General features: G+C 43.3%; 1 protein-coding gene across 3 annotated transcripts in view; it reads right to left on the bottom strand.

Annotated features, from left to right (window-relative positions):
* The window catches only part of COL15A1 (collagen type XV alpha 1 chain), a 1,158,634-nt gene that overhangs the window by 756,578 nt on the left and 378,071 nt on the right, over positions 1-23,985 (bottom strand). For all 3 annotated transcript variants that reach the window (XM_075314950.1, XM_075314949.1, XM_075314951.1), the window contains 2 exons: positions 9,584-9,658; positions 7,510-7,599 (listed from right to left, as the gene is read on the bottom strand). In XM_075314950.1, the coding sequence (XP_075171065.1) occupies positions 7,510-7,599; positions 9,584-9,658 (165 nt within the window). The remainder of the gene's footprint in view (positions 1-7,509; positions 7,600-9,583; positions 9,659-23,985) is intronic.

Genomic DNA, 23,985 nt, shown 5'->3' with positions numbered 1-23,985 from the left:
TACGACATCGCTAAAGCGATGTCGTTGGGGTCATGGAATTTGTGATGCGCATCCCGCCGCGTTAGCGATGTCGTTGCAAGTGACACCTATGAGCGATTTTGAATCGTCCCAAAAACGTGCAAAATCGCTAATCGGTGACATGCCCCACTATTCCCAATTATCGTTGTTGCTGCAGGTACGATGTTGTTCGTCGTTCCTGCGGCAGCACACATCGCTATGTGTGACACCGCGGGAATGAGAACCTCACCTTACCTGCGGCCGCCGGCAATGAGGAAGGAGGTGGGCGGGATGTTCGTCCCGCTCATCTCCGCCCCTCCACTTTTATTGGGTGGCTGTTTAGTGACGTTGCTGTGACGCCAAATAAACCGCCCCCTTAGAAAGGAGGCGGTTCACCAGCCACAGCGATGTCGCTAGGCAGGTAAGTAGTGTGACGGGTTTGCGCGATTTTGTGTGCCACAGGCAGCGATTTGCCCGTGACGCACAAACAATGGGGGCGCACGCGCTAGCGAGATTGCAGCGTGTAAAGTGGCCTTTAGTGAAACATCAAGGTCGTCTGTTTACTGAAGGGAATCTACAAGCAGCCAGACTATGGGTAGTCACAGTGAAAAGAAATGTGAGCAAACTTATTTTCAACTGCGTTACATGTCGCAAACTTCGTGGCATGTTCCAAAATCAGAAGATGGACAATCTGCCACCCGACAGACTTAGTACTGAACCTTCCTTCACCAATGTTGGGCTAGATGTGGTCAGCCCTTGGTGTGTGGCCACACGACACACTAGGAAGATCCATGATGAAGCAAAGTGCTGGGCAGTTCTATTCACTTGTCTATCCATCAGAGCTGTCCATATCGAAGTAATCGAATCTATGGACACTTCAAGCTTCATAAATGCTCTTCGACGCTTCATTGCGATCAGAAGCCCTGTGAAAAATATTCGTTCTGATAGAGGCACACATTTTTTTGGAGTGGCAAGAGAACTCTAAATCCCTTCCAATCTGAACATTGTTAATGTAGAAAGGTACCTAGGTGAGCAAGTGTGCACCTGGACTTTTAATCCGCCAAATTCTTCACACATTGGAGGAGCATGGGAAAGAATGATATGGGTAGCACGTAAAATACTAGACTCTATCTTCTTACAAGCGAACATCAGACATACACATGAAAGTTTGACTACGTTCCTGGACGAAGTTTCAACTATCATGAATGCTAGACCGCTGACAACGCTTCCTGGTGATTCTGGAGACCTGACCATTCTTACTCCTGCTATGCTACTCACGCAGAAGACTCGTGTTCCAAATGCTCCACCTGGAGAATTTAACAGCAAGGACCTCTATACACGACAATGGAGGCAAGTGCAAAGTGTAGCCAATGTCTTTTGGGACAGATGGAAAAGGCAGTACCTCTCCACTCTGCAAACCAGGACGAAGAACAGGAAGACCACCCAAACCTCAAACCCGAAGATGTTGTACTTGTGAAGGACAATCAAGCACATCGGAATGAGTGGCCACTCGGCCTAGCCACCAAAGCTTTTCCCAGCAAGGATGGGAAAGTATGTAAGGTAGAGGTCAGAGTGTGCAAGCTTGGGAAGAACAAACTGTTCCTCAAGCCCGTAACCGAACTCATGTTACTGTTTACCCCGAAAAAAACAAATAGTGGCACCCGTTGACGCCAAGTGGGGAGTGTTCTGCCATATATGGCAACCTGATAATCTCATTCATTGCAATTTATGTTACAACCCCTAGATGTCGTTGTTACCCTTTGTATTGTTGAGTTTCTCTTAAAGCTAAGTGTATTCTGTGTAAAAAAAACACCCCCTTTGTACTCTGAGGAGAAGCCTACAGCCATTTTTTTTCTTGGGTTTTTTAGGAGAAGACCTGTTGCATTGTTCTCTTATTTCTACAGTCACAACTGCCTTGTGTAATCCGGTGAGTCAGAGGAAATTAGATGTGTTATTGTGTTAGAATCTTAAGGCCCAGTCACACACAACGACTTACCAGCGATCCCGAAAACGATGCAACCTGATAGGGATCGCAGGCAAGTCACTGGAAAGTCGCAGGTGAGATGTCACACAGTCAGATCTTACCAGCGATGCAGGAACAATACAGGTCGAAGTAGCGACCTGTATAATGATCTCAGCAGTCACTTGGACTCTGTCACACAGTGTCAAACACAGCGATGGGTCCTGCCCAGCAGGACATCGCCTTTGAAGAAAATGGCCTTGACCATTCTGCAATGACTGGCGACCTCACAGCAGGGTCCTGATCGCTGGTAGGTGTCACACATAACGAGATCACTAACGGGATCGCTACTGCATCACGGAAACTGTGACTCAGCTGCGATCTCGCTAGCGATCTCGTTATATGTGACGGTACCTTTAGATAGAAGGCTTTGTATTCAATGCATTATATGTTCTTATTTTACACCTTAGTACTGTACCTGCTCTGTCTATGTAGATAACATTCTGTCTGTGTGAAGTAGCTGCAGGTAACCTTTGCCCTAGATTCTCAATACAACTGCATCTTATGTTAATGTTATGCTATGTTAACACCTTATTTAACTCTGTACTGACTGCAAACACTTTCTTGTTCTAGTTTTTACCAGTATTCACCTTGTATCTTGGATATTCTGTAAGCACCGTATACTCCGTATATCCTGCAATCAAGTTCACGTTACCAGCTAATAAATCAAGACTACTGAACTCATACAGTCTAATTATTGGAAATGTGAACGAGGGTTTAGATGTATGCCAGAGATTCACAACGTTTTGTGAAAGAAGGCAGAACAATGGACACTAAATGTGGTTTAGGCTGGAGTCACACTAGCGTATGGCATCCGATGCAAGAGCATCGGATGCGATATGCTAATGACCCCCGACTCAGGCTCTGCTGCGAGCGTGAGCCGAGTGTCATGCGACTGTGACCCGATCTTGCAATTGGGTCACAACTGTGAAGCTGAGGGCGGGCGCTGTGGAGGAGAGGGAGGTGTTAATCCCATCTCCTCCATTTTCATGCTGTGCTTATATTGCACTGCACTGGGATAACATCCGAGTGCAGTCTGATGTTTATTTCGCACCCATTCACTTGAATAAGTGCGAGTGATACGGCTCTTGCAGAAAATCACATCATGTTGCAACTTTTCTCGCATCCAGGAGCTGACCAACTGCTCTCCCTCATTGACTAACATTGGTCAGAGTACAATGCGAGATTTTCTCGCATTATACTTCTCCGTTTTTCACGCTTGTGTGAGCGTGCCCCTAGGCCCATTATGGGGCTCAGAAGGAGGGTGGTATTTGGATTTGGAAGCACAGATTTTACTGGATTTCTTTTTGTTACAAGTAAAATGAAAACCTCCTATATTTCCACTGACAGATGATGGACCTGAGTGAGGACTTTTTTGTTTGTGGATTGAGTAAAAGCTTTTATTGGGAAGCTTTTACATAAAATTTTGGATCACATATATCCCGAGCTCTATGCTGAGCACTTACATGAGAGTTTAAATATATATCTCTCAATGACAGGATTCAGATAACACCCCCAAGGGATGCATTCCCTGGAATGAGGCTGCAGCGTTACTCTGGAATCAGTCTGGCCTTTGTTCAGCGATGTCTGTGTTTTTAGAAGTGCACAAAACTGTAGTCAATCACGCTATTATACACACTTAAAAAGACCAATACCGCCAGATCGTAGCCAGAGAAACTTAAAATTACTCCCTTTGCCACATTATAAGGATTCTTCTGTCAGTAGCATTGTCTGAGTCATGTATTTCAAACATTTACATGTAAACCTTGATATAGGTGCTCAGCGTAAAGCGCAGGTTAAATGTGAGCCAAGCCTGATTTCGATCTTTGGGAGGAAAAATTAACACATCAACAGCAGGTCAAATATTGCTTTTATTTATTTTATTACGCTATTCCTTGTGCAGTATAAGTGATTCAAAGTCTTTATTCTTTGGATTGGTGCAAATTCAGCTATACCAGATTTCCATCTATATCTCTAAATGACGAGATTCAGATGACACCCCGAGGGATGCATTCACTATAATGAAGCAGCAGAGTAAAGGGTGCTTTACACGCTGCGGCATCGCTAGCGAGATATCGTCGGGGTCACGTCGTTAGTGACGCACATCCGGCGCCGTTAGCAACGTTGCAGCGTGTGACACCAAGGAGCAACGATCAACGATCGCAAAAGCGTCAAAAATCATTGATCGTTGACACATCGCTCCTTTTCATAATATCGTTGGTGGTGCATGCTGCTGGATGTCCGTCGTTCCTGCGGTGTCACACATGGCTGTGTGTGACACCGCAGGAATGACGAACATCTCCTTACCTGCGTCCACCGGCAATGAGGAAAGAAGGATGTGGGCGGCATGTTCCGGCCGCTCATCTCCGCCCCTCCTCTGCTATTGGGGGGCCGCTTAGTGACGCCGCAGTGACGTCGCTATGACGCCGAACACACCTCCCCCTTGAAGGAGGGATTGTTCGGCGGTCACAGCGACGTCGCTGAAAAGGTATGTGCGTGTGACGCTGCCGTAGCGATAATGTTCCCTACGGCAGCGATCCCCAAATGTCGCACGAACGACAGGGGGTGGGTGCTATCGCGCACGACATCACTAGCTATCGCTAGCGATGTCGCAGCATGTAAAGCACCCTTTACTCTGGATTCCATCTGGCTTCTGTTCAGTGGTGTTAGTCTTTTTAGAAGTGCACAAAATTGTGGTCAACCGCGCTTTTATACATGATTGCTTAATAACAATACAATACAACCGCATCATAGCCAGAGAGAGTTTAAAATGACTCCCCCTGCCATATCATAATGATTGTGCTGTCAGAATCATTGTATGTACATATTTCAGACATTTACAGGTAAACCACGATGTAAGCGCTCAGTGACTGACATTTAAATCACTTTACTGACATTTATAGCACATTATATCATATTACTGACATTTAAGTGACATATACAGCGATGCTACATTTATATAATTTATTTATTTTATGTTTTGCCGCTTTAACACAAGAAAAACAATTGTATAGAAAAAATAATTGATTTGCATTGCTCTATTGTGAGAGCTATAGTTTTTTTATTTTGCCTCTGATGAAGCTGAATGGAAAATTATTTATTGCAGGACAAAATGACGTTTTCAGCTATACCATTTTTATTTACATGCAACTTTTTCATCATGTATTATTCATCTTTTATTTTGATGGTATGATGAAAAAACATTGCTATTTTGCCAAGATGTTTATTTACTTTTCTTACCTTGTTCTCTGAAAGGATCAACTAGTGTGACAGTTTTACAGATCGGGTCATTCGGGATACGGCCATACCATATGTGTACTTTTTTTAGTTTATTTTTGTTTTTACATAAATCTATGTATTTATTAGTATAATATTGTTTTCATTTGTTTATTCTTTATTTAGTGTTTTTTTTTTTAATATCTTTACAATTTTTTTTTCACTTTTTTACTTATTTCAAACATTAACTTTTATTTCTCTGATCACTGTTGTAATGTATTGCAATATACAAACATTGCAATACATCACACCTGTCAATGTGACCCTGGCAAATCCCTTCTTAGACTATGCTCCTGGCATAGTGGAATAGGCCACCAAAGCTAGCAAACCCGGAGGTAATTATTTGACCTCGGGTTGCCATGGCAACAATAGGCAGAACGAAATTACGCACATCCTTTCCCAGCTTCATAAATGCTGCAATCACTATTGATTGTGTAATTTAGGGGACTAAAGAGAGGCAGTGTGGGCACTGTGGCTGCCTGTGACAGCTGGAGCTTGGCTATCACTTAGGCTATGTGCGCACGTTGCGTACTAGCCCTGCAGAAATTTCTGCAGTGATCTGAAGAGCACACGTTCGCTTCAAATTGCTGCAGAAAATGTCTGTAGAGAAAAAAAAAAAGCCGATTCCATGCGCTCTGCCTGCAGCTCCTCCCATAGACAGATCAGGGGCTGCCGGCAAAGCGCACGGGAGAAGTGACATGTCACTTCTTAGAACGCAGCGCTTCGGGCAGCAGCCGAAGCGCTGCGCTCTAAGACGCCACGTGCGCACGGCCCCTGCACAATCTCCATAGACTGTGCAGGGGACACAGGACGCATGCAGTTACGCTGCGCTACAAAGCGCAGCGTAACTGCATGTATTTACGCAACGTGCGCACATAGCCTTACTCAGAGCTCTCACCGACGATCATGCGGTCACAGCCTATGTGCCCTCATGTTTTTGATATGATAGCTGACACTCTGGGACCTGCAGGACATCAGAAGCGGTGTTTCCCTACAGACTGAATACTTTATTATGGGCGATTGATGCCACACTGTCTCTGTGACCGTCAGTTACTAAGATATAAGTTGATATTATGGGACCTGCAGAATATTGAGAGCAGCGTTTTACTACAGGCTGAATGCTCTTGAATGGGCGATTGATGCCACACTGTTTCTGTGACCGTCAGTTACTAAGATATAAGTTGGTATTATGGGACCTGCAGAATATTGAGAGCAGCGTTTCACTACAGGCTGAATGCCCCTGATTGGGCGGTTGATGCCACACTGTCGTTGTAACCATCAGTTACTAAGATATAAGAGATCTAATCCGGATCATTCCCCTGATGAACCCCTAGAAAAAATATAGGGGGGAAACGCGTCGGGATAGAATACTGGATGGTCTCGGCAGATAAGTCATTCCCTGCTGGGACTTTATATCCATATATATATGAACTAACTTTTTGATCTGAGATTCATTTGACAATTATAGAAAGCTGTAACATATCAAATTATTTCAACTTACTGTGACTATTTGCACATTTTCTCTGGTGGTGGGTCTCCCGGATTTGACTGATTAGCTTGAAGGGAGATATTAGGGAGAGACGACGTGGAGCGGGGGGTACCCAATAATTTATGGTGCACCTCCGTTGGTAGGTAGGAGATAGGGAGGGATAGATAGTCTATCCCCCAATCCACGTATCGATATATCTTAATTAATTAGTGCAACTATCAGTGTTGCCCCTACCCTGAGAACAGTAAATAAACAACACTGTCCCCACCAATCGGATCTATCACCCTATCACACCCACTGTAATGTATCACTGTAGTTATTATAGATTGGCAGTGTTTTTATATTCATAAATTTTAATATTGATTAGAATAAAGTATCTTTTTAGGAGTTTTTTCTTTTGTTTTTTTGCTCACAATTACTCCTATCACTATATGTTCGTTTTGGTTATAAATATATTGCCATGACGTACCCATATGTCATTGGTCGGGAAAATCTATCTGACTATGACAAAGAAGTACGTCAAACGTCGTAAAGGGGTAAATTAGGTTAGAAACAAAGTCCAACGATCAAATCCTGGTTTTAAAATGGTTTATACTTTCTTTTTGTTTGCTCAATCAGTTTTTATTGCTATAAAAATTATTATTATTATTATTATTATTATAATATGGAAAAGTTGTATTTTGTACTAAGTCACACACAGAGCCTCGTCAGACAGGGATTTACTCACCGGGGCTGGTGTTTCAGGGAGAGATTCATGAGTTTCTGTAGCTCCAATTTGTTCCCTAATGCTCTCGTCCCCACTGCTTTCTCCGGATGCCTGTTAAAATGAAAACCTTAGTCCAGAGCCAAATTAAGAGAGTACATTCACTTGTAGATTTCTGTAAGTTTAGTTTTGTGGTGTCTCTTTCAGACGTGAATCATTTTATGGTACAAACAGCCTCATGTACAGCTATGTTAAGTTTGGGTCTGGGGTAAGGACACCTGAGACCCATACTCTCATCGTGAATGTTTGGAAGTTTAAAACCATCATTAGGAGCAATTGATTTAAAGAGAATCTGTCACCAGATTTTGCTACATCATCTGAAAGCAATGTGTTGTAGAAGCAGAGATCCTGATTGCAGTGATGCAAGTTACTTGGCTGTTTGCGCACTTTTTATAAAATCCATGTTAGATCTGCTGTAGATACACCAGTTGTCTGAATGCTGAGCTCTGTATAACCCCAGCAATACAATTGATTGGCAGATTTCTGTTTATACTGTGCATAGGCATAAAGCTGCCAGTGCGTGGTTGGGGCGAGGTTATATAGTGCTGATGAATACAGAGGATTAAATGGCAGCCGGTTTGCTAGATCTCTAGTGATAATTCCCTGTGGAGAAAACAGCAATATTATCAAAACTGTGGAAAGCTATCCAGCAAGTGACATATCACTGAAATCAGGGATTCTACCTCTACATTATGCTGATCTCAGAACAGGTACTTGCTGACAGATTCCCTTTAAAACTATTTTTCCTGAAACTTTGTTAATAGATGATTGCTTTTATTTTCATTGTATAACATTTTACTTTAAGAGTAAACCATTTCTGTTACAGGGAATCTGTCAGCAAAGAGACCCTGAAAGCTTCAGTTCTGACACAGTGTTTATAGATTTAGCAATGCAGCTAAGAAAGCTACCGCTTCTACACCAGACTCTGTATGTACAATGTCTATAGACGGTGAGCTACTGATCACAGGAAGGTGGCAGGGGAAAAGTAGCCCAGCAAATACAATCTCCTGGTGCTAAATCAAATATTGCAGGTAAACAGTACTGTCCTTCTCTTATCAGGAGAAGCATCTCTAAAATCTATGTGTTAATACCTACAGCATGCTGTCTTCAGATGACATAGTTAAAACTGCTAACAGATTCCCTTAAATTCATTAACATTATACTGACTTTTACTGAATGTAATGATATCAAATACCTTTCAGTTATATTAAATCTGCAATGTAGTTTAAAGAGACTACATGACATTTCAAGCATACAGTTGACAGACATAAAGACATACTGAAGCTTAATTTTCAGAAACCGTCTATACGGTATGTAACCAGTAGGTGATAACTGTTGTCGATAAGTTGAAGCTTTTTCTGTACTCCTTTTTTCCAATTACTTATCAAGACAGATATAGAGATTATGTAAACTACTTATAATGTTCATAGAGAGATGTTCAACCCTAAAATACACATAAAAATGGACATTCATTAAAACATGAGCCAAATAAAAAAATTAAAGGAAAAAGTTTTATGTTGCAGAGTTAATATTCCTTCTTGCAGGGGATACTAATTGATGCCAGAAATCTTATAGGCCAGAAAATACTGCCTTGGAAAAACATTATGCAAACTAGCTTCTCAAAAAAACCCCAGAATAGTCGGTCTAATTCCAGCAATAATTATTAGTCATAACTCATAACTCAAACCTTTTCATGAGTCACACATTGAGCGACTAAGGATTTTCACAAACCATTGTGTCTCTACAAAAGGAGCCCAGTTTGTGCAGAAAATGCAACTGACCGATTCAAAAAAGATGGCACCTTAACAAATAACACAAAAAACACAGGTAGAATTACTTTTCTTTCTTCTTGAGGAGAGCTTATTTGCAAACTAATTATATTTAACTGTTCAAGATTTTTTTACAGTACTGAATAGTAAATGATGCTTTACTTGATGAAACTAGCACTGATATTTTTTATAGAATTAACTATAATAAATATTAAAAAATCAATTTTCACATCTGATCTTGCATGATCCTTAATCATTTAAAAGCTTACATAGGGGTCATCATCTTCACATTGATCCTCGGCTGCCCTTGGGTTTGGCTTCAAAGATAATTGTTGAATGGAACCCTGAAAAATAATGAAAAGTAAATTTATTATAGATGTAAATATTATAAAAGTACTCTATGTCATCAGCTTAAAAATGTGCTTTTTATTCAAATGCCCCTCCGGACTCACACACATTTATAATGTACATTGTTTATACAAACTTACACTTTTGATGAATAATATTTACTTTCCATTCACAGTTACTATACGTTTTATTTTTAAGGTGCTGTTACACTGCACAATTTTTGAGAATGAGTGTTTTTGATAATCGTGCAGTGTAACCTGGATGTCGATCACCTAAAAAGTGAACTTTTGGCCAGTATGATGGCCTGTGTAAACAGGTCCTGTGCTACCGAGAACAAACTAATATATGCGCACTAAAGGATCTATTACTGACATCTTATGACAGGATAACCTATTTGATTATGAAAGAAATGGGCGTTACCAGAATGAGACATGTAGATCAGGAGAGCAGATTGTCAGTCATTACATGTCTCACACTAGTAATGCCCACTTTCATTTAAAATAAGCTCTGGAGACAGATTCTCAAGGAGATCTTTGTCCAGTCCATATATCTTTACAGCTCATTTACATAAAAAAGAATGGATTTCTCTGAAATAAGAGATGAATTCACAAATATCAAGGTGTAATTTTACTTAGCTTTCTAATATCACCAAAATAGAAATCCTGCAAAATCTGTGCTCCCAAATCCAAATGCCCCACTCCATTCTGAGCACCACAATATGCCTATCCACAGTTAGCGTCCCAATGTTTATCATTGTTGCAGTGTGGGAAGCTGCTTAATTTATTGGGTGCAGATTTCAAGAAGCAGAAGCTGGGCATTAAAATGTACTGGGCACGACAAGGACTTATTTGCAATTTTTAATTCTGCAACCTTCACTGTGTTTGACACCAAGATTTGGAGTTAAAGCAACATTTTTGTGGTAAAAGTGTATTTTTTTATTTTCACGGTTAAAATTCTGTGAAGCACCTGGAGGTTCAAGATGTTTACCAAACATCTAGACACCTTGAGATGTTGTCACGATGATAATGCAGTAACTGAGAAAAGGGGCTGCTCAACTGCCCCTCAGGCTAGGGAGCCCTAACTGTGCTCTATACCAGAGGTACTTCTGAAGATGAAGAGGTCTGGACCATCAGCGTTGCCCTAACTCCTGATCACCCCTAGGTCTAATACACCCTCACCCCCAAATCAGGAGAGGGCTGGGAATGGTGTGGCAAATCCCACACAGAAGGACAGACTGGGGAAAAACAAAACTCGACCTCCCAGCAATCACTCACTGAGATATATACAAAGCATGCTCAGGAGGAAATAAAGAAAGGGAAGGAAATAATCAAACGACTAGAGTATTTCCACAACAAACCACAGTAGCGTACAGTAGTTCACCAGAAGCTGGATCACCATGCACATAGACCAGAATCATATAAAGCTATTATTGCCATGGAGGAGAAGATTTCACCATCTTTTAAAGGGCAGAGGTGGTTGTGATAAGTCTCCAGAAACCCATGACCCTAGCAGCAATTCACAGGCCAGCAGAAATTAACTCCTGCTAGACCGAGCACTAGTAAGCACACAACAGGTCAATGCCCAGCTCTAACGAAGCAACTCTAAAGCACCAGGTGGCGTGTCAGACTCTGCAGTGTGAACAGGGCCAGAAGGCACTATGACACCTGGCGACTTTAGAGCTGAACGCCATGGGAAAGTACCCCTTCCTCTACGAGGGGCCTCTAGAACCTCTGAACGAAGTCTCTCCAGATGACAGTGATAGAATCTCTAACCAAGTGTTCCGCATGAATGTCCGAATCTGGCACCCAAATCCTCTCCTCAGGACCATAACCCTGCCAGTGCACCAGATACTGCAGAGAATGATGAAGGACCCGGCAATCAATAATTGTAGACACTTCAAATTCCAAAGAACCAAAAGAAGTTAGAAGGAAGAAACTGGGCACTATTTTTCTCCAAGCGGTGAGGAATAATAGATGCTTAATCAAGCATAGGACCAATACGCTGCTTGTTTGCACCTGTTCAGGTAACTAACGTGGTCTTCAGTATGGATCTACTATCCGAGGTGCACTCACAAATATCCAGAATTATATAACTTCAGATGTGAAGAAAAATGAGGCACTTACCAGTCTGTAGATTTTTGAGAACGCTGTTTATTCAGGCATTCTTGGACCCGTGGAAGCATCGGTAACCGTTGCGAAACGGCCGTTGTTCGTGTGCACATCATCCTTGCACCCTCCCCCTATGCCTGAATAAACAGCATTCTGAAAAATCTACAGACTGGTGAATGCCTCATTTTTCTTCACATCTGAAGTTGTAAAATTCCAAAGAACCATCCACCAAAACCAGAGGTGGGGGGTTGAGAAAGGAGGTCCTTGAACCCACAAATCTCTTCAAAAGAGACTTATGGATCACATTGTGGATTTTATATACTTTTATATACTTTTTTCATACTTATGACAGTAACTCTGAATGGACCAGTGAAACAAGGACCCAACATAAGTGAAGGTTTCTTAATCCAACGGGGAAAGACAGAAAACTGGTGGCACTCAACCTTAGTTAAAATCTTCTTTTATTTCATCCAACGGTAAAAAACATACAGGAAGGGGATGCGGGGTACTTCTGAGATGCCTGGCACATCTGGGACGACGGTAACCATTTTGCACACTAAATTTTGCCCATGTGCCTACTTTTCTAAAACATTATCGGTGGTTGAACGAAATTATTACATTGGTAACATGGTATTACTCGCCATCAAATTGTCCTTTCAGGAATGGAGATATCTTTTTATAGGAGGGGTCTCACCTTAATTTTCTTGTAGTTGAGCTGACAATAAGGGAGGGGGAAGATATTGAAAGAGAGATTTATAGGAAATTGACCTCTACTAATATGCTGTTACATTATGACAGTACACATCCCTTTCATACAAAGAGATCCTTTCTTCAGTTCTTGTGTTTAAGACGAATTAATAACAATGAAATTTTTTTTCGTCACAAGCGAAGGAGGTAAAAGAGAGATTCTATGCAAAGAATTTCGCCGAGAACTTAGTTGAGGAGGCATTTGAGAAAGCAAATTCCATACCCTATTAAGACTTGATTAAAGAAAAACTAATAGTCCTAAATGAAATAATGAAGGGGGCAGTAAAAGGTTTCATTTAAATTTAACTTTGGACCTTTAGATAATGTAATAATAAGGATGTTCTGGTACGTAGTAGGATTACCACACAAAAGAACTGGTTACAAAAAAGTCGCCCGGTGGGTAATTTCAAGTGTGGAAACTGTTCAGATTGCGCTTTCCATTTAACAACTAACCCCATTAAAATTGGAGATAAAATACAACAGGTCATCACTTATAAAACTAAATATGTGGTTTATGTGATCTTTTGTCCCTGTAAATTCTTTTATATAGGGAAAAAACACTTTATGTTAGGTTCAGAGAACACTTTAATTCAGTACCCTCGGGAAAAGGCACAGGTGGCTAATAAAACATATTAGAGAAACAAATTTGAGAAATCCAAGAGTTCTCACCTTTGCAGGAATTGAAGAGGTCATATATCCCCCACAAGGTGGAGGTATCCATAAAATCCTATTAAGAAAAGAGGCCAGATGGATCATTGAGACCAAAGCACAATGTGCGTTAGGACTTAATGATAACAATGACTTGTCAGTGTTTTTATGAAAATGTAGGTGGTATATATGAAGTTTGGTATTTAATTGCTTGTTTCCCTGTATTTTGTATTGTTGTATTTTTAATTATGTGATTGTTTGATACTCTGTACATGATGGCGTTAGTGTTCACTCACCTGAAAAGGAAGTGAAGGAGGTGAAGGGACGTCTCTTTAACTGTGTCAGGACCTGACAAAGCACCAAGGTGCGCAAAATGATTACCATAGTACCAGACATGCCCTGCATCTCAGATGGCACACTGGCCACCGCTCCACAGGGGACACTACTCAAACGCTCTACTAATGGCTACCATTTACTCAAGGATTTCCTCAGGTAGCTGGCATTCCTCTACTATAAAAAAACAGCAGAATCTGCAAGGCAGATTTTCTTCACACAGAGGTTTCTCCTAAAGAGTTTTTCTTAGCAGATTAACCCTTCACTGGTTCAGCGACACCATAGAAACATTCTGATCACTTCTAACAAGAATCCGTGATTTGAAAACCAACTAGGTAACTACCTACAATTAGGAGAACCGATACAGCAGATCCCATGATATTGCAGATCAGTGGATTTTAACTTTCATTCAGGGATAAACTTTACATGTACTGCATTTTTTATCATCTCCACCAGTTACCAGGAACTGAGATCGAACAGGGCAACACCCTACAATCAATTCTCTTTTTGTACAAACCCCGAGAACCTAAAAAAAAGCCATAACCTGATTACGACACGGAACTTCACCGGATTCAATACACTAACCATGTCTTTCCCCATTGGAGCTTCTATTACAGTGATCACCACTGGTACCAATCATTGCTGCCTCACACATTTGAGCTACAAACCAAAACCTTTCAACTGTTTATTAAGCATACAGATAAGCTGGCGATATGTGACCAAGTTTTTCAATTGTCGCTATTTATGTCCTGCCATCTGAATTTTTTGTCTTAAACAAGCAATAAAAAAATAAAAAAATTAGCATCCATTTAATAAACTAGTCTGTTTGGTCCCTAACTAAGAGAGTGCAGTATATTGTTATATATATCTCAGATGTATCCCGCAACCCCCTCCTGTATGTTTTTTACCATTAGTTGAAATAAAAGAAGATTTTAAGTAGAGGGGAGTGCCACCAGTTTTCTTTCTTTCCTCGTTGGATTTGGATTTCTGTGCTGATTGCCAGGTGGAGCACTTCCCTGCTTGAGTCCGGACTTTGCCTTTTTCTCTTGGAGATTTTTAAGCGGAGCTCGGTATGTGTGTTAGGTATTGGTGCCAAGCTATTACCTGCTTTGTGGATTTTCTTTAAGGTTTATTGAGCTTTATATTCTTAGTGGACAACAACACCAAATCACTCACACAGGTTCGGCCAGGCACATGTCCACAGTCAGCCACACGCTTACACCGTGAACTTATACTAAGCAGATGTTGCTGAACCTTTCTGCAAATAAACCAAAACATTGATCCCAAAAGGTCCTCTTCAGGTAGCCAAGAAGATTGATTTTTTGGTAAAGTACAGAAGGACGCTGACCATAAACACAAAAGAAAGGGAACACACCAGAGGACTCAAGACAATGGTTATTATTAGCAAACTCAGCTAGAGGGAGCAACAAGGACCTCTTCTCCTCTCCTCCTCCTTCTTCTCTGAAACAAAACAGCACAAATACTGTTCCAGGTTCTGATTCATGTGCTCAGTTTGCCCATTAGACTGTGGATGGAGTGCCAATGAGTGAGATAATTTAATCTCTAGATGAGAGCAGAATGCCATCAAAAAATTAGCAATGAATTGACAATTGACTGATTTCTTTTTTACTTTAACTGTACTGTAATCCCTTACTCGTACTACAGGAGTGATGTCTACCACTATAGAGTCACAATGGTATTATCAGTGTTTTTCTTTCTTCAAAGATTTATTTTCATTAACAACCCAGTCATCTGTTGAGGTTCCCCTATACCCATGATTAGAGGGCACTACCTTAGATGTAATCAGGGTTTCCTGAGGCCCAATCAGATGTTTTCTTCCCCTTTCCCGAGTTAAATGCTTGTCTCACTGTCATGAACATACTTAATGTCACGGGCGGGGAGGACGCCACTGCGCTGCGCTTGCTAATGCTCGGGTCCTGCGCTGCTGCGACTGCTGCTCAGTGGCTAGAGCGGTGGGCCGGATCCGGGGACTCGAGCGGCGCTCCTCGCCCATGAGTGAATGGGGAGGTTGGTTTGGGGGATATAGTCCGTGACGCCACCCACGGGTCGTGGTGAAGATAAGCACCACCACTGCTGGTGACTGGGATCCCGGGAGCGATGGTAGGGAGCAGCTGGGATATGGTTTTCCCCCTCCGTGGGTTGGGGTCGGTGGTCCCGGGGCCTGATGATGTGACGGGGAGGCAGGGTCGGTGAGGTGCAGGGTTGCAGGGGCAGCGCGGCGCGGTGCTGGATGGGACGGATGTACTCACTCAGCAAGAAAGGTACAAAGTCCTCGGTAAACCAAACGGCTGGATGGACGGGTCCCACAGCTGGCTGCAGTGTCTCTCCCCGGACAGGTTATGGCGGCTGTCTTTCCCTGCACCTTGATGTTCTCCTACTGACTACTATGGATTCCCAACGGTAGTCCGTTCCCCGGTGTATGGGTACCGGAGGAGCCCGTTTGCCCGCAGGCGCTGGCCCTTGGGTCTCTAGCCTTAGGCGGTAGCTGTATACCCTCACGGTGTGGGCGGTTGCCTTCAATCGGGACTTTTGCTGTTGTGAAACCCCTGGGGTTCCAGTCACATTAGGATCTGACTATTGTCGGCGGCTCAAAGCCTGGTCGGGGTCCGATGGCCCTGCCTGTGTGTGCTGGCTTCACTTCGCTCCCCGGTCGGTACCGGCGGACCGTCGCCCGACCCCGGTCCTACGGTTCCGCGTTGCTCCACCACTCCTGCAGATGGCCACCACCGTCTGCCAACCTTGCTGTTAGTGCCTGGGCCACAAACCCAGACACCCAAGTGTTCACTCCTCACTCCTCAAACTCCAAACTCTATCTCCCCACTCCTCACTTCTAACTAACACTTTTCCCGCCTCCAGGCCTGTGAACTCCTCTGTGGGTGGAGCCAACCACTTAGCTCCGCCCCGCCTGGTGTGGACATCAGTCACTGGAGGGAGGCAACAAGGGCTTTGTGTTTGGCTGGTGTCCCTGTCTGATGGGAATGGGGTGTTTGTGTGTTATCTGTGACGACATGGCTAGGCCAGGGCGCCACATTAACATAGTGCTGAAATTGAGCACATAGATCTTACTCCAAGAAGCCTTTTTCCTGCATTTAGATCAATGCCACAGAAACTCTTCACTGGTCTGGGAGGACATGAGCTGTGTCTGGCGTTACCTTTAAATTACTAGCACAAGTGGCATTTATTCTTGCAGTCAGGGAGGAGTTAATTTCTTTTACCTGCAGGAACAGTATTTTTTGCATTTTATAGTAATGCATATTTCATCAAGTCACCTCCTAATTGAAAAGAGTACTATGCTTTTACCAAGCTGTGCAGCTCTATGAATGTCAGCAGTGTCAAGACTAGGTCAAGTGTGGGATTGGCACCAAAGGGGAATAATAACATGCAAGGCAGGAGAAATCCATAGATGGCACAGTGCCAGCCCTGTGAACCGAAAGGAGAGTTTGTTGTATAAAGCCTTTTTGTTATTCCGATACACTGATATTGTAAACCAAGGCAATACATCACACAAAACCAAGTACAAATTAACCTGATCCTGGACATTATTTTTGAAACATGTGGAAGCTCAAATAGTCTTGACAACACATAATTCTGAGAGCAAAGTGTGAAATCACGATTTGTGTAAATCCACACACCCTTATACTACTGTACCTTTTATCCCTGTCTGGTATGTGTCAATTAAAAATGTGGTAACTAGTGATGGGCAAATAGTAACTATTTGTGCTCATATTATTTGTAACAAATCCCAAAGTACTATTCTGGTATTCATCATGAATAACAAACCTAATACAAGTAATACAATTCAATGGGGAAATAGAACATTTTTTTGTAGCGCCGATTACTAGAATAGTACTCGGCATTCACTAAACATTAACCGAACATGGATAGTTACATAGTTACTATTCATCCATCTCTAGTGGTAACCCTATCTGTGTCCTCCTAGAAATCCTCTGTGGGAAGATCACTTCTTGACCAAACAGCTCGTAGGAATGATATCATTTTTCTTTATTTTTATTTTTTTTTAAGATTCCTCCAAATTTTGCAAAAAAGGAAAGAAACATGAAAGGCAATAAAATGTAAATCAAATCTAAGATATTCCCCTTATCCTCTTATACCATCACCATCTGCGGCATGAATGCATTTTATTACAACATATGTGATAATGTGCCCATATCACATATTCTGCTTCTATGACAGAGCAGTATAAAGGAAACAAAGAATGCAATGGTAAACTGGTCAGGAAGCTGTATATCCTTTATAAACCCCAGTGTTACATGTGATGATATGCAGTTTGTCATAATGTAATGGTAAAAGAGGATCACATGGCTTATAATTAGGAAATTAAAAAAGAACGAGCACTCTACTATTGGGGGCTCTGTTCAGCTAGGACCAACCGGTGTGAATGAATAATTGACCTAATACATCTGCTGGAAGGCTGGAGTATATACTGTACCAGAGCTTCCCTCGGAAATACCCCTCATATAGTGAAATGTGTATGAGAATGTCTATGTATGCAGTGAATGTGTGTCTGAGGTCATTTGCTTGTTGTATTAGTGTGTTCATTTGATTGGTAAATGGATGTGTGAGTGCATTCATGTATGTGGGAATTGTATGGTAGTCCATGTATGGTATATTGTAAAAATTCATATGTGTTCATATGTGGCTGGCAACGAGAAATCGACATTGAGACTAAGATATTAAAGGGTTTATATGGCTAAAAAAAATCAGATTCTTCTAATTGCTAACCATGTTTCTATCTGTGGATACCTAACTATAGGGTCAGGGAAAATTCTGGTGGCCAAATCCTCTCTGATTACTGCATGATGGCATATTCTAGTTATATGATACTAGATTTTATAATGGAAAACCAAGGCCACATGCTACAGTTAGGTCCAGAAATATTTGGACAGTGACACAAGTTTTGTTATTTTAGCTGTTTACAAAAACATGTTCAGAAATACAATTATATACATAATATGGGCTGAAAGTGCACACTCCCAGCTGCAATATGAGAGTTTTCACATCCAAATCGGAGAAAGGGTTTAGGAATCATAGCTCTGTAATGCATAGCCTCCTCTTTTTAAAGGGACCAAAAGTAATTGGACAAGGGACTCTAAGGGCTGCAATTAACTCTGAAGGCGTCTCCCTCGTTAACCTGTAATCAATGAAGTAGTTAAAAGGTCTGGGGTTGATTACAGGTGTGTGGAATTTGGAATTTGGAATTTGGAAAGCATTTGGAAGCTGTTGCTGTGACCAGACAACATGCGGTCTAAAGAACTCTCAATTGAGGTGAAGCAGAACATCCTGAGGCTGAAAAAGAAGAAAAAATCCATCAGAGAGATAGCAGACATGCTTGGAGTAGCAAAATCAATAGTCGGGTACATTCTGAGAAAAAAGGAATTGACTGGTGAGCTTGGGAACTCAAAAAGGCCTGGTCGTCCACGGATGACAACAGTGGTGGATGATCGCCGCATACTTTCTTTGGTGAAGAAGAACCCGTTCACAACATCAACTGAAGTCCAGAACACTCTCAGTGAAGTAGGTGTATCTGTCTCTAAGTCAACAGTAAAGAGAAGACTCCATGAAAGTAAATACAAAGGGTTCACATCTAGATGCAAACCATTCATCAATTCCAAAAATAGACAGGCCAGAGTTAAATTTGCTGAAAAACACCTCATGAAGCCAGCTCAGTTCTGGAAAAGTATTCTATGGACAGATGAGACAAAGATCAACCTGTACCAGAATGATGGGAAGAAAAAAGTTTGGAGAAGAAAGGGAACGGCACATGATCCAAGGCACACCACATCCTCTGTAAAACATGGTGGAGGCAACGTGATGGCATGGGCATGCATGGCTTTCAATGGCACTGGGTCACTTGTGTTTATTGATGACATAACAGCAGACAAGAGTAGCCGGATGAATTCTGAAGTGTACCGGGATATACTTTCAGCCCAGATTCAGCCAAACGCCGCAAAGTTGATCGGACGGCGCTTCATAGTACAGATGGACAATGACCCCAAGCATACAGTCAAAGCTACCCAGGAGTTCATGAGTGCAAAAAAGTGGAACATTCTGCAATGGCCAAGTCAATCACCAGATCTTAACCCAATTGAGCATGTATTTCACTTGCTCAAATCCAGACTTAAGACGGAAAGACCCACAAACAAACAAGACCTGAAGGCTGCGGCTGTAAAGGCCTGGCAAAGCATTAAGAAGGAGGAAACCCAGCGTTTGGTGACGTCCATGGGTTCCAGACTTAAGGCAGTGATTGCCTCCAAAGGATTTGCAACAAAATATTGAAAATAAAAATATTTTGTTTGGGTTTGGTTTATTTGTCCAATTACTTTTGACCTCCTAAAATGTGGAGTGTTTGTAAAGAAATGTGTACAATTCCTACAATTTCTATCAGATATTTTTGTTCAAACCTTCAAATTAAACGTTACAATCTGCACTTGAATTCTGTTGTAGAGGTTTCATTTCAAATCCAATGTGGTGGCATGCAGAGCCCAACTCGCGAAAATTGTGTCACTGTCCAAATATTTCTGGACCTAACTGTATATACGTATATTGATTAATATGTTTGATTCTTTTTTATTGCAATGGAAAAAAAACACCTATAAATTCATTACACTTTAAGTGGATCAAAATAGGGCATAGCCCTTTGATTGTAAAATGAATCCCAGGTTGAAGATTGTACAGCGACAGACACAACAAGGTTAACACATTCTTAAATCAAGACAATTAGACACTATTGTCTCTTATTTTTAGCCCTTTCACCTGGTGGCCAATACCTCCACAGATCTAGGTAGAAGCCTGGCCAAAAGGCCAAAACAGTTGAGTAGTATATAGACAGACCTTGTTCCCTCATGCAGAAAAATAGTTTCGGTGTATTCTCCTAGATGCAGCGGCTCAATTCTCCTTCCTCCCATTAATGATAAAAGAGGATCTGATAGAATAAAGTATGCCTTTTCAAAATAAAAGCTTCCTGCACAGATAAAGAGGCCATGTAACTACAGGGACGTTTAACCACTCATTTTCAAGCAGTTAAATTCAGTTTCAACCAAGGCCAGTACAAGGCTGACTCCTCTCAGGTTGGAACAACAATGTACCAGCTTTGACAAGAGACACAAACTTTTCCATAAGAGTAAGGCCATGTGCGCACATTGCGTTCAATTCCGCAGCATGTAAGTCACTCCATTTGCGTCTCAGAACGCAGCCGAAAAAGCTGCGTTCTGAGACGCATTTGGCAGAACGAAACGTGCGCACATTCCTGGAGAATTCATGCATTCTGGATGCTTGCTCTGCCATAGACAGAGTGGGAAAAGCATCCAGAACGCACATTTTTCACAGTGCGGTCCCACTGGGCTCTGCAGCATCCCCATAGACTTGCAGCAGAGCCGAATGGGACCGCACTGTCACTGTCATGGCTGGCTGCGAGACAGAGACGCGCGATCAGAATGAACTCTAATGAACTTTACCCGACTTCATTGTGATTGCGCGGCTATGTGCGTGTGCCGTGGCTTGATTTGCGGTCACACGTGAAGGATCACCTGTGATCGCAAATCCCCTGAGTGACTGCAAAATATAAAGTATAAGGAAAAACGGGTTTTATGTCGCGCTAAAAACCACAGATGCTGGTATATTGAAATTTCTTTTTTTATTTCACAGTTCTACGCGTTTCAGAGACATGCCCATCTCCTTCTTCAGGAAAAATAAATCATACTAACACAGCAGGACTGGTTCTATATAAGGGTGTCCATATTGCCACGTTTACAACCATGACCTCATCAACCCATATGGTTTAGAGTGATGACTAATAGCCATGTGGAAAGAAACAACGTCATAGGGAAAAAAAGGGAAAAAAAGTTCACAACACTAAATACAGAAAGGAATCAAACATTGGAAAAAGGACAATAAATAAATAAATAGTGAACTGATTAAACTGTGTGTGTTTGACTTGCAAAAAATTGCATGAACAGAAGAACAAAAAAACAAACAAAAAGAGAGGGTTTGTATGCGAACCCAAGATGTTTGCGCTGGAACAGAGAAACCTACATTTACCCATTACTCTATCCAGGATATTGGCAATAGCATGAGTGGCTTAAAGGGCTCGAGAAACCACTAGTTGGTATTTTGTCCTTAGAGCCGTGTCACAAAAAGGTAGATCTATTGTAAAATGAAGAGAAAAATTATATATATATATATATATATATATATATATATATATATATAATTGCCTTATTCTGTCTGTCTGTCTTGCTCCAAAATTCTGTCGTTACCGTGACAAGCGTCTCATTCGTCGCTCGCCTCGGCTCCACCCCCCCCGCACAGATTGGCCGCATGCCCAGGCTCCGCCCCCACACGGAATGGCCTCTCGCCCCGGCCCCCTGCACACATTGTCAACTCGGCCACGCCCCGCCCCCCTCACGCATTGCACGCTTCCTAAGGCCCCGCCCCCGCACGCATTCCCCGAACCGACACGGAGCCCCGACTCCCAGGTGAGTGCTGTACCCCCGGGATCCCACACCAGCGTACGCCGGCAACCCAGCCGACACATACCCTCACATTGCTGGGGTTGCCGGCGTACGCTGGTGTGGGCTCCCGTGCGTGCGGGGTGTGGGGTATGCTGGTAACCATGGTACACATCGGGTAATATTGTGTAGCATGGTTACCAGCGTATGCCGGCTCCCTGCCCATTCAGATCATTGGTCTCCCGCTGTCACACGCTGATGCGTGCTGCACAGCAGGAGACCAGCAAGTGACCCAGCACTGTCTCTTTGAATACTTACCTGATGTGTACCATGCTTACTAGCATACCCCAACTCCCGGCACACGTTCGCTGATAACAATGATACCCATCAGGTAACTATGGAAACCGCTTTGCAGAGTTGCCCCCTCGGCCACGCCCCCACGCTCGGCCAAGCACCCGCTCGGCCACGCCCCCCCCCGCTCGACCACGCCCCCACACTCTGCCCCTCGGCCACGCCCCCCACACTCTGCCCCCTTAGCCATGCCCTCCACACTCTGCTCCCCTCGGCCACGCCCCCCACGCTCGGCCACGCCCCCACACTCTGGCCCCCCTCGGCCATGCCCCCCCACACTCTGCCCCCTCGGCCACGCCCCTCACACTCTGCCCCCTCGGCCACGCCCCCCACACTCTGCCCCCCTCGGCCACGCCCCCACTCGCTTGGCCATGCCCCCACACGCTCAGTCACGCCTCCCCGCTCGGCCACACACCCCACACACATTGGGCACCTATACACCTCCCCCCCAGGACTACTCCACCTATTAGACACCTCTCCTCCAGGACTACTCCTCCTATTATACTCCTCTCTCTCCAGGACTACTCTACCTATTATCCTCCTCTTTCCCCAGGACTATTCCTCCTATTATACTCCTCTACCCCAGGACTACTCCTCCTATTATCCTCCTCTCTCCCCAGGTCTACTCCTCCTATTATACTCCTCACCTCCAGGACTACTCCTCCTATTATAATCCTCACCTCCAGGACTACTCCTTTTATTATACTCCTCACCTCCAGGACTACTCCTCCTGTTATACTCCACCTCAAGGACTACTCCTCCTATAATACTCCTCTCCCCCAGGACTACTCCTCCTATTATCCTCCTCTCCCCCAGGACTCCTCTTCTTATTATCCTCCTCTCCCCCCAGGACTACTCCACCTATTATCCTCCTCTCCCCCCAGGACTACTCCTCCTATAATCCTGCTCTCCCTCCAGGACTACTCCTCCTATTATACTCCTCTCCCCCCAGGACTACTTCTATTATACTCCTCTCACCCCAGGACTACTCCTCCTATTATCCTCCTCTCCCCCAGGACTCCTCTTATTATCCTCCTCTCCCCCAGGACTACTCCACCTATTATCCTCCTCTCCCCCCAGGACTACTCCTCCTATTATCCTGCTCTCCCTCCAGGACTACTCCTCCTATTATACTCCTCTTCCCCCAGGACTACTTCTATTATACTCCTCTCACCCCAGGACTACTCCTCCTATTATCCTCCTTTCTCCCCAGGACTACTCCTCCTATTATACTGCTCTCCCCCCAGGACTACTCCTCCTATTATACTCCTCTCCCCCCAGGACTACTTCTATTATACTCCTCTCACCCCAGGACTCCTCCTCCTATTATCCTCCTTTCTCCCCAGGACTACTCCTCTTATTATCCTCCTCTCCCCACAGGACTACTCCTCCTATTATTCTTCTCTCCTCCCAGGAATACTCCTCCTATTAGACTCCTCTCCCCCCCAGGACTACTCCTCCTATTAGACTCCTCACCCCCAGGACGACTACTCCTATTATCCTCCTCTCCCCCCGGGAATACTCCTCCTATTAGACTCCTCTCCCCCAGGACTACTCTTCCTATTAGACTCCTCACCCCCAGGACTACTCTTCCTATTAGACTCCTCACCCCCAGGACTACTCCTCCTATTATACTCCTCTCCCCCC

The sequence above is a fragment of the Anomaloglossus baeobatrachus genome, chromosome 6, assembly GCF_048569485.1.
Source record: "Anomaloglossus baeobatrachus isolate aAnoBae1 chromosome 6, aAnoBae1.hap1, whole genome shotgun sequence".
Lineage (NCBI taxonomy): Eukaryota > Metazoa > Chordata > Amphibia > Anura > Aromobatidae > Anomaloglossus > Anomaloglossus baeobatrachus.
This window is presented reverse-complemented; position numbering and strand designations above follow the sequence as displayed.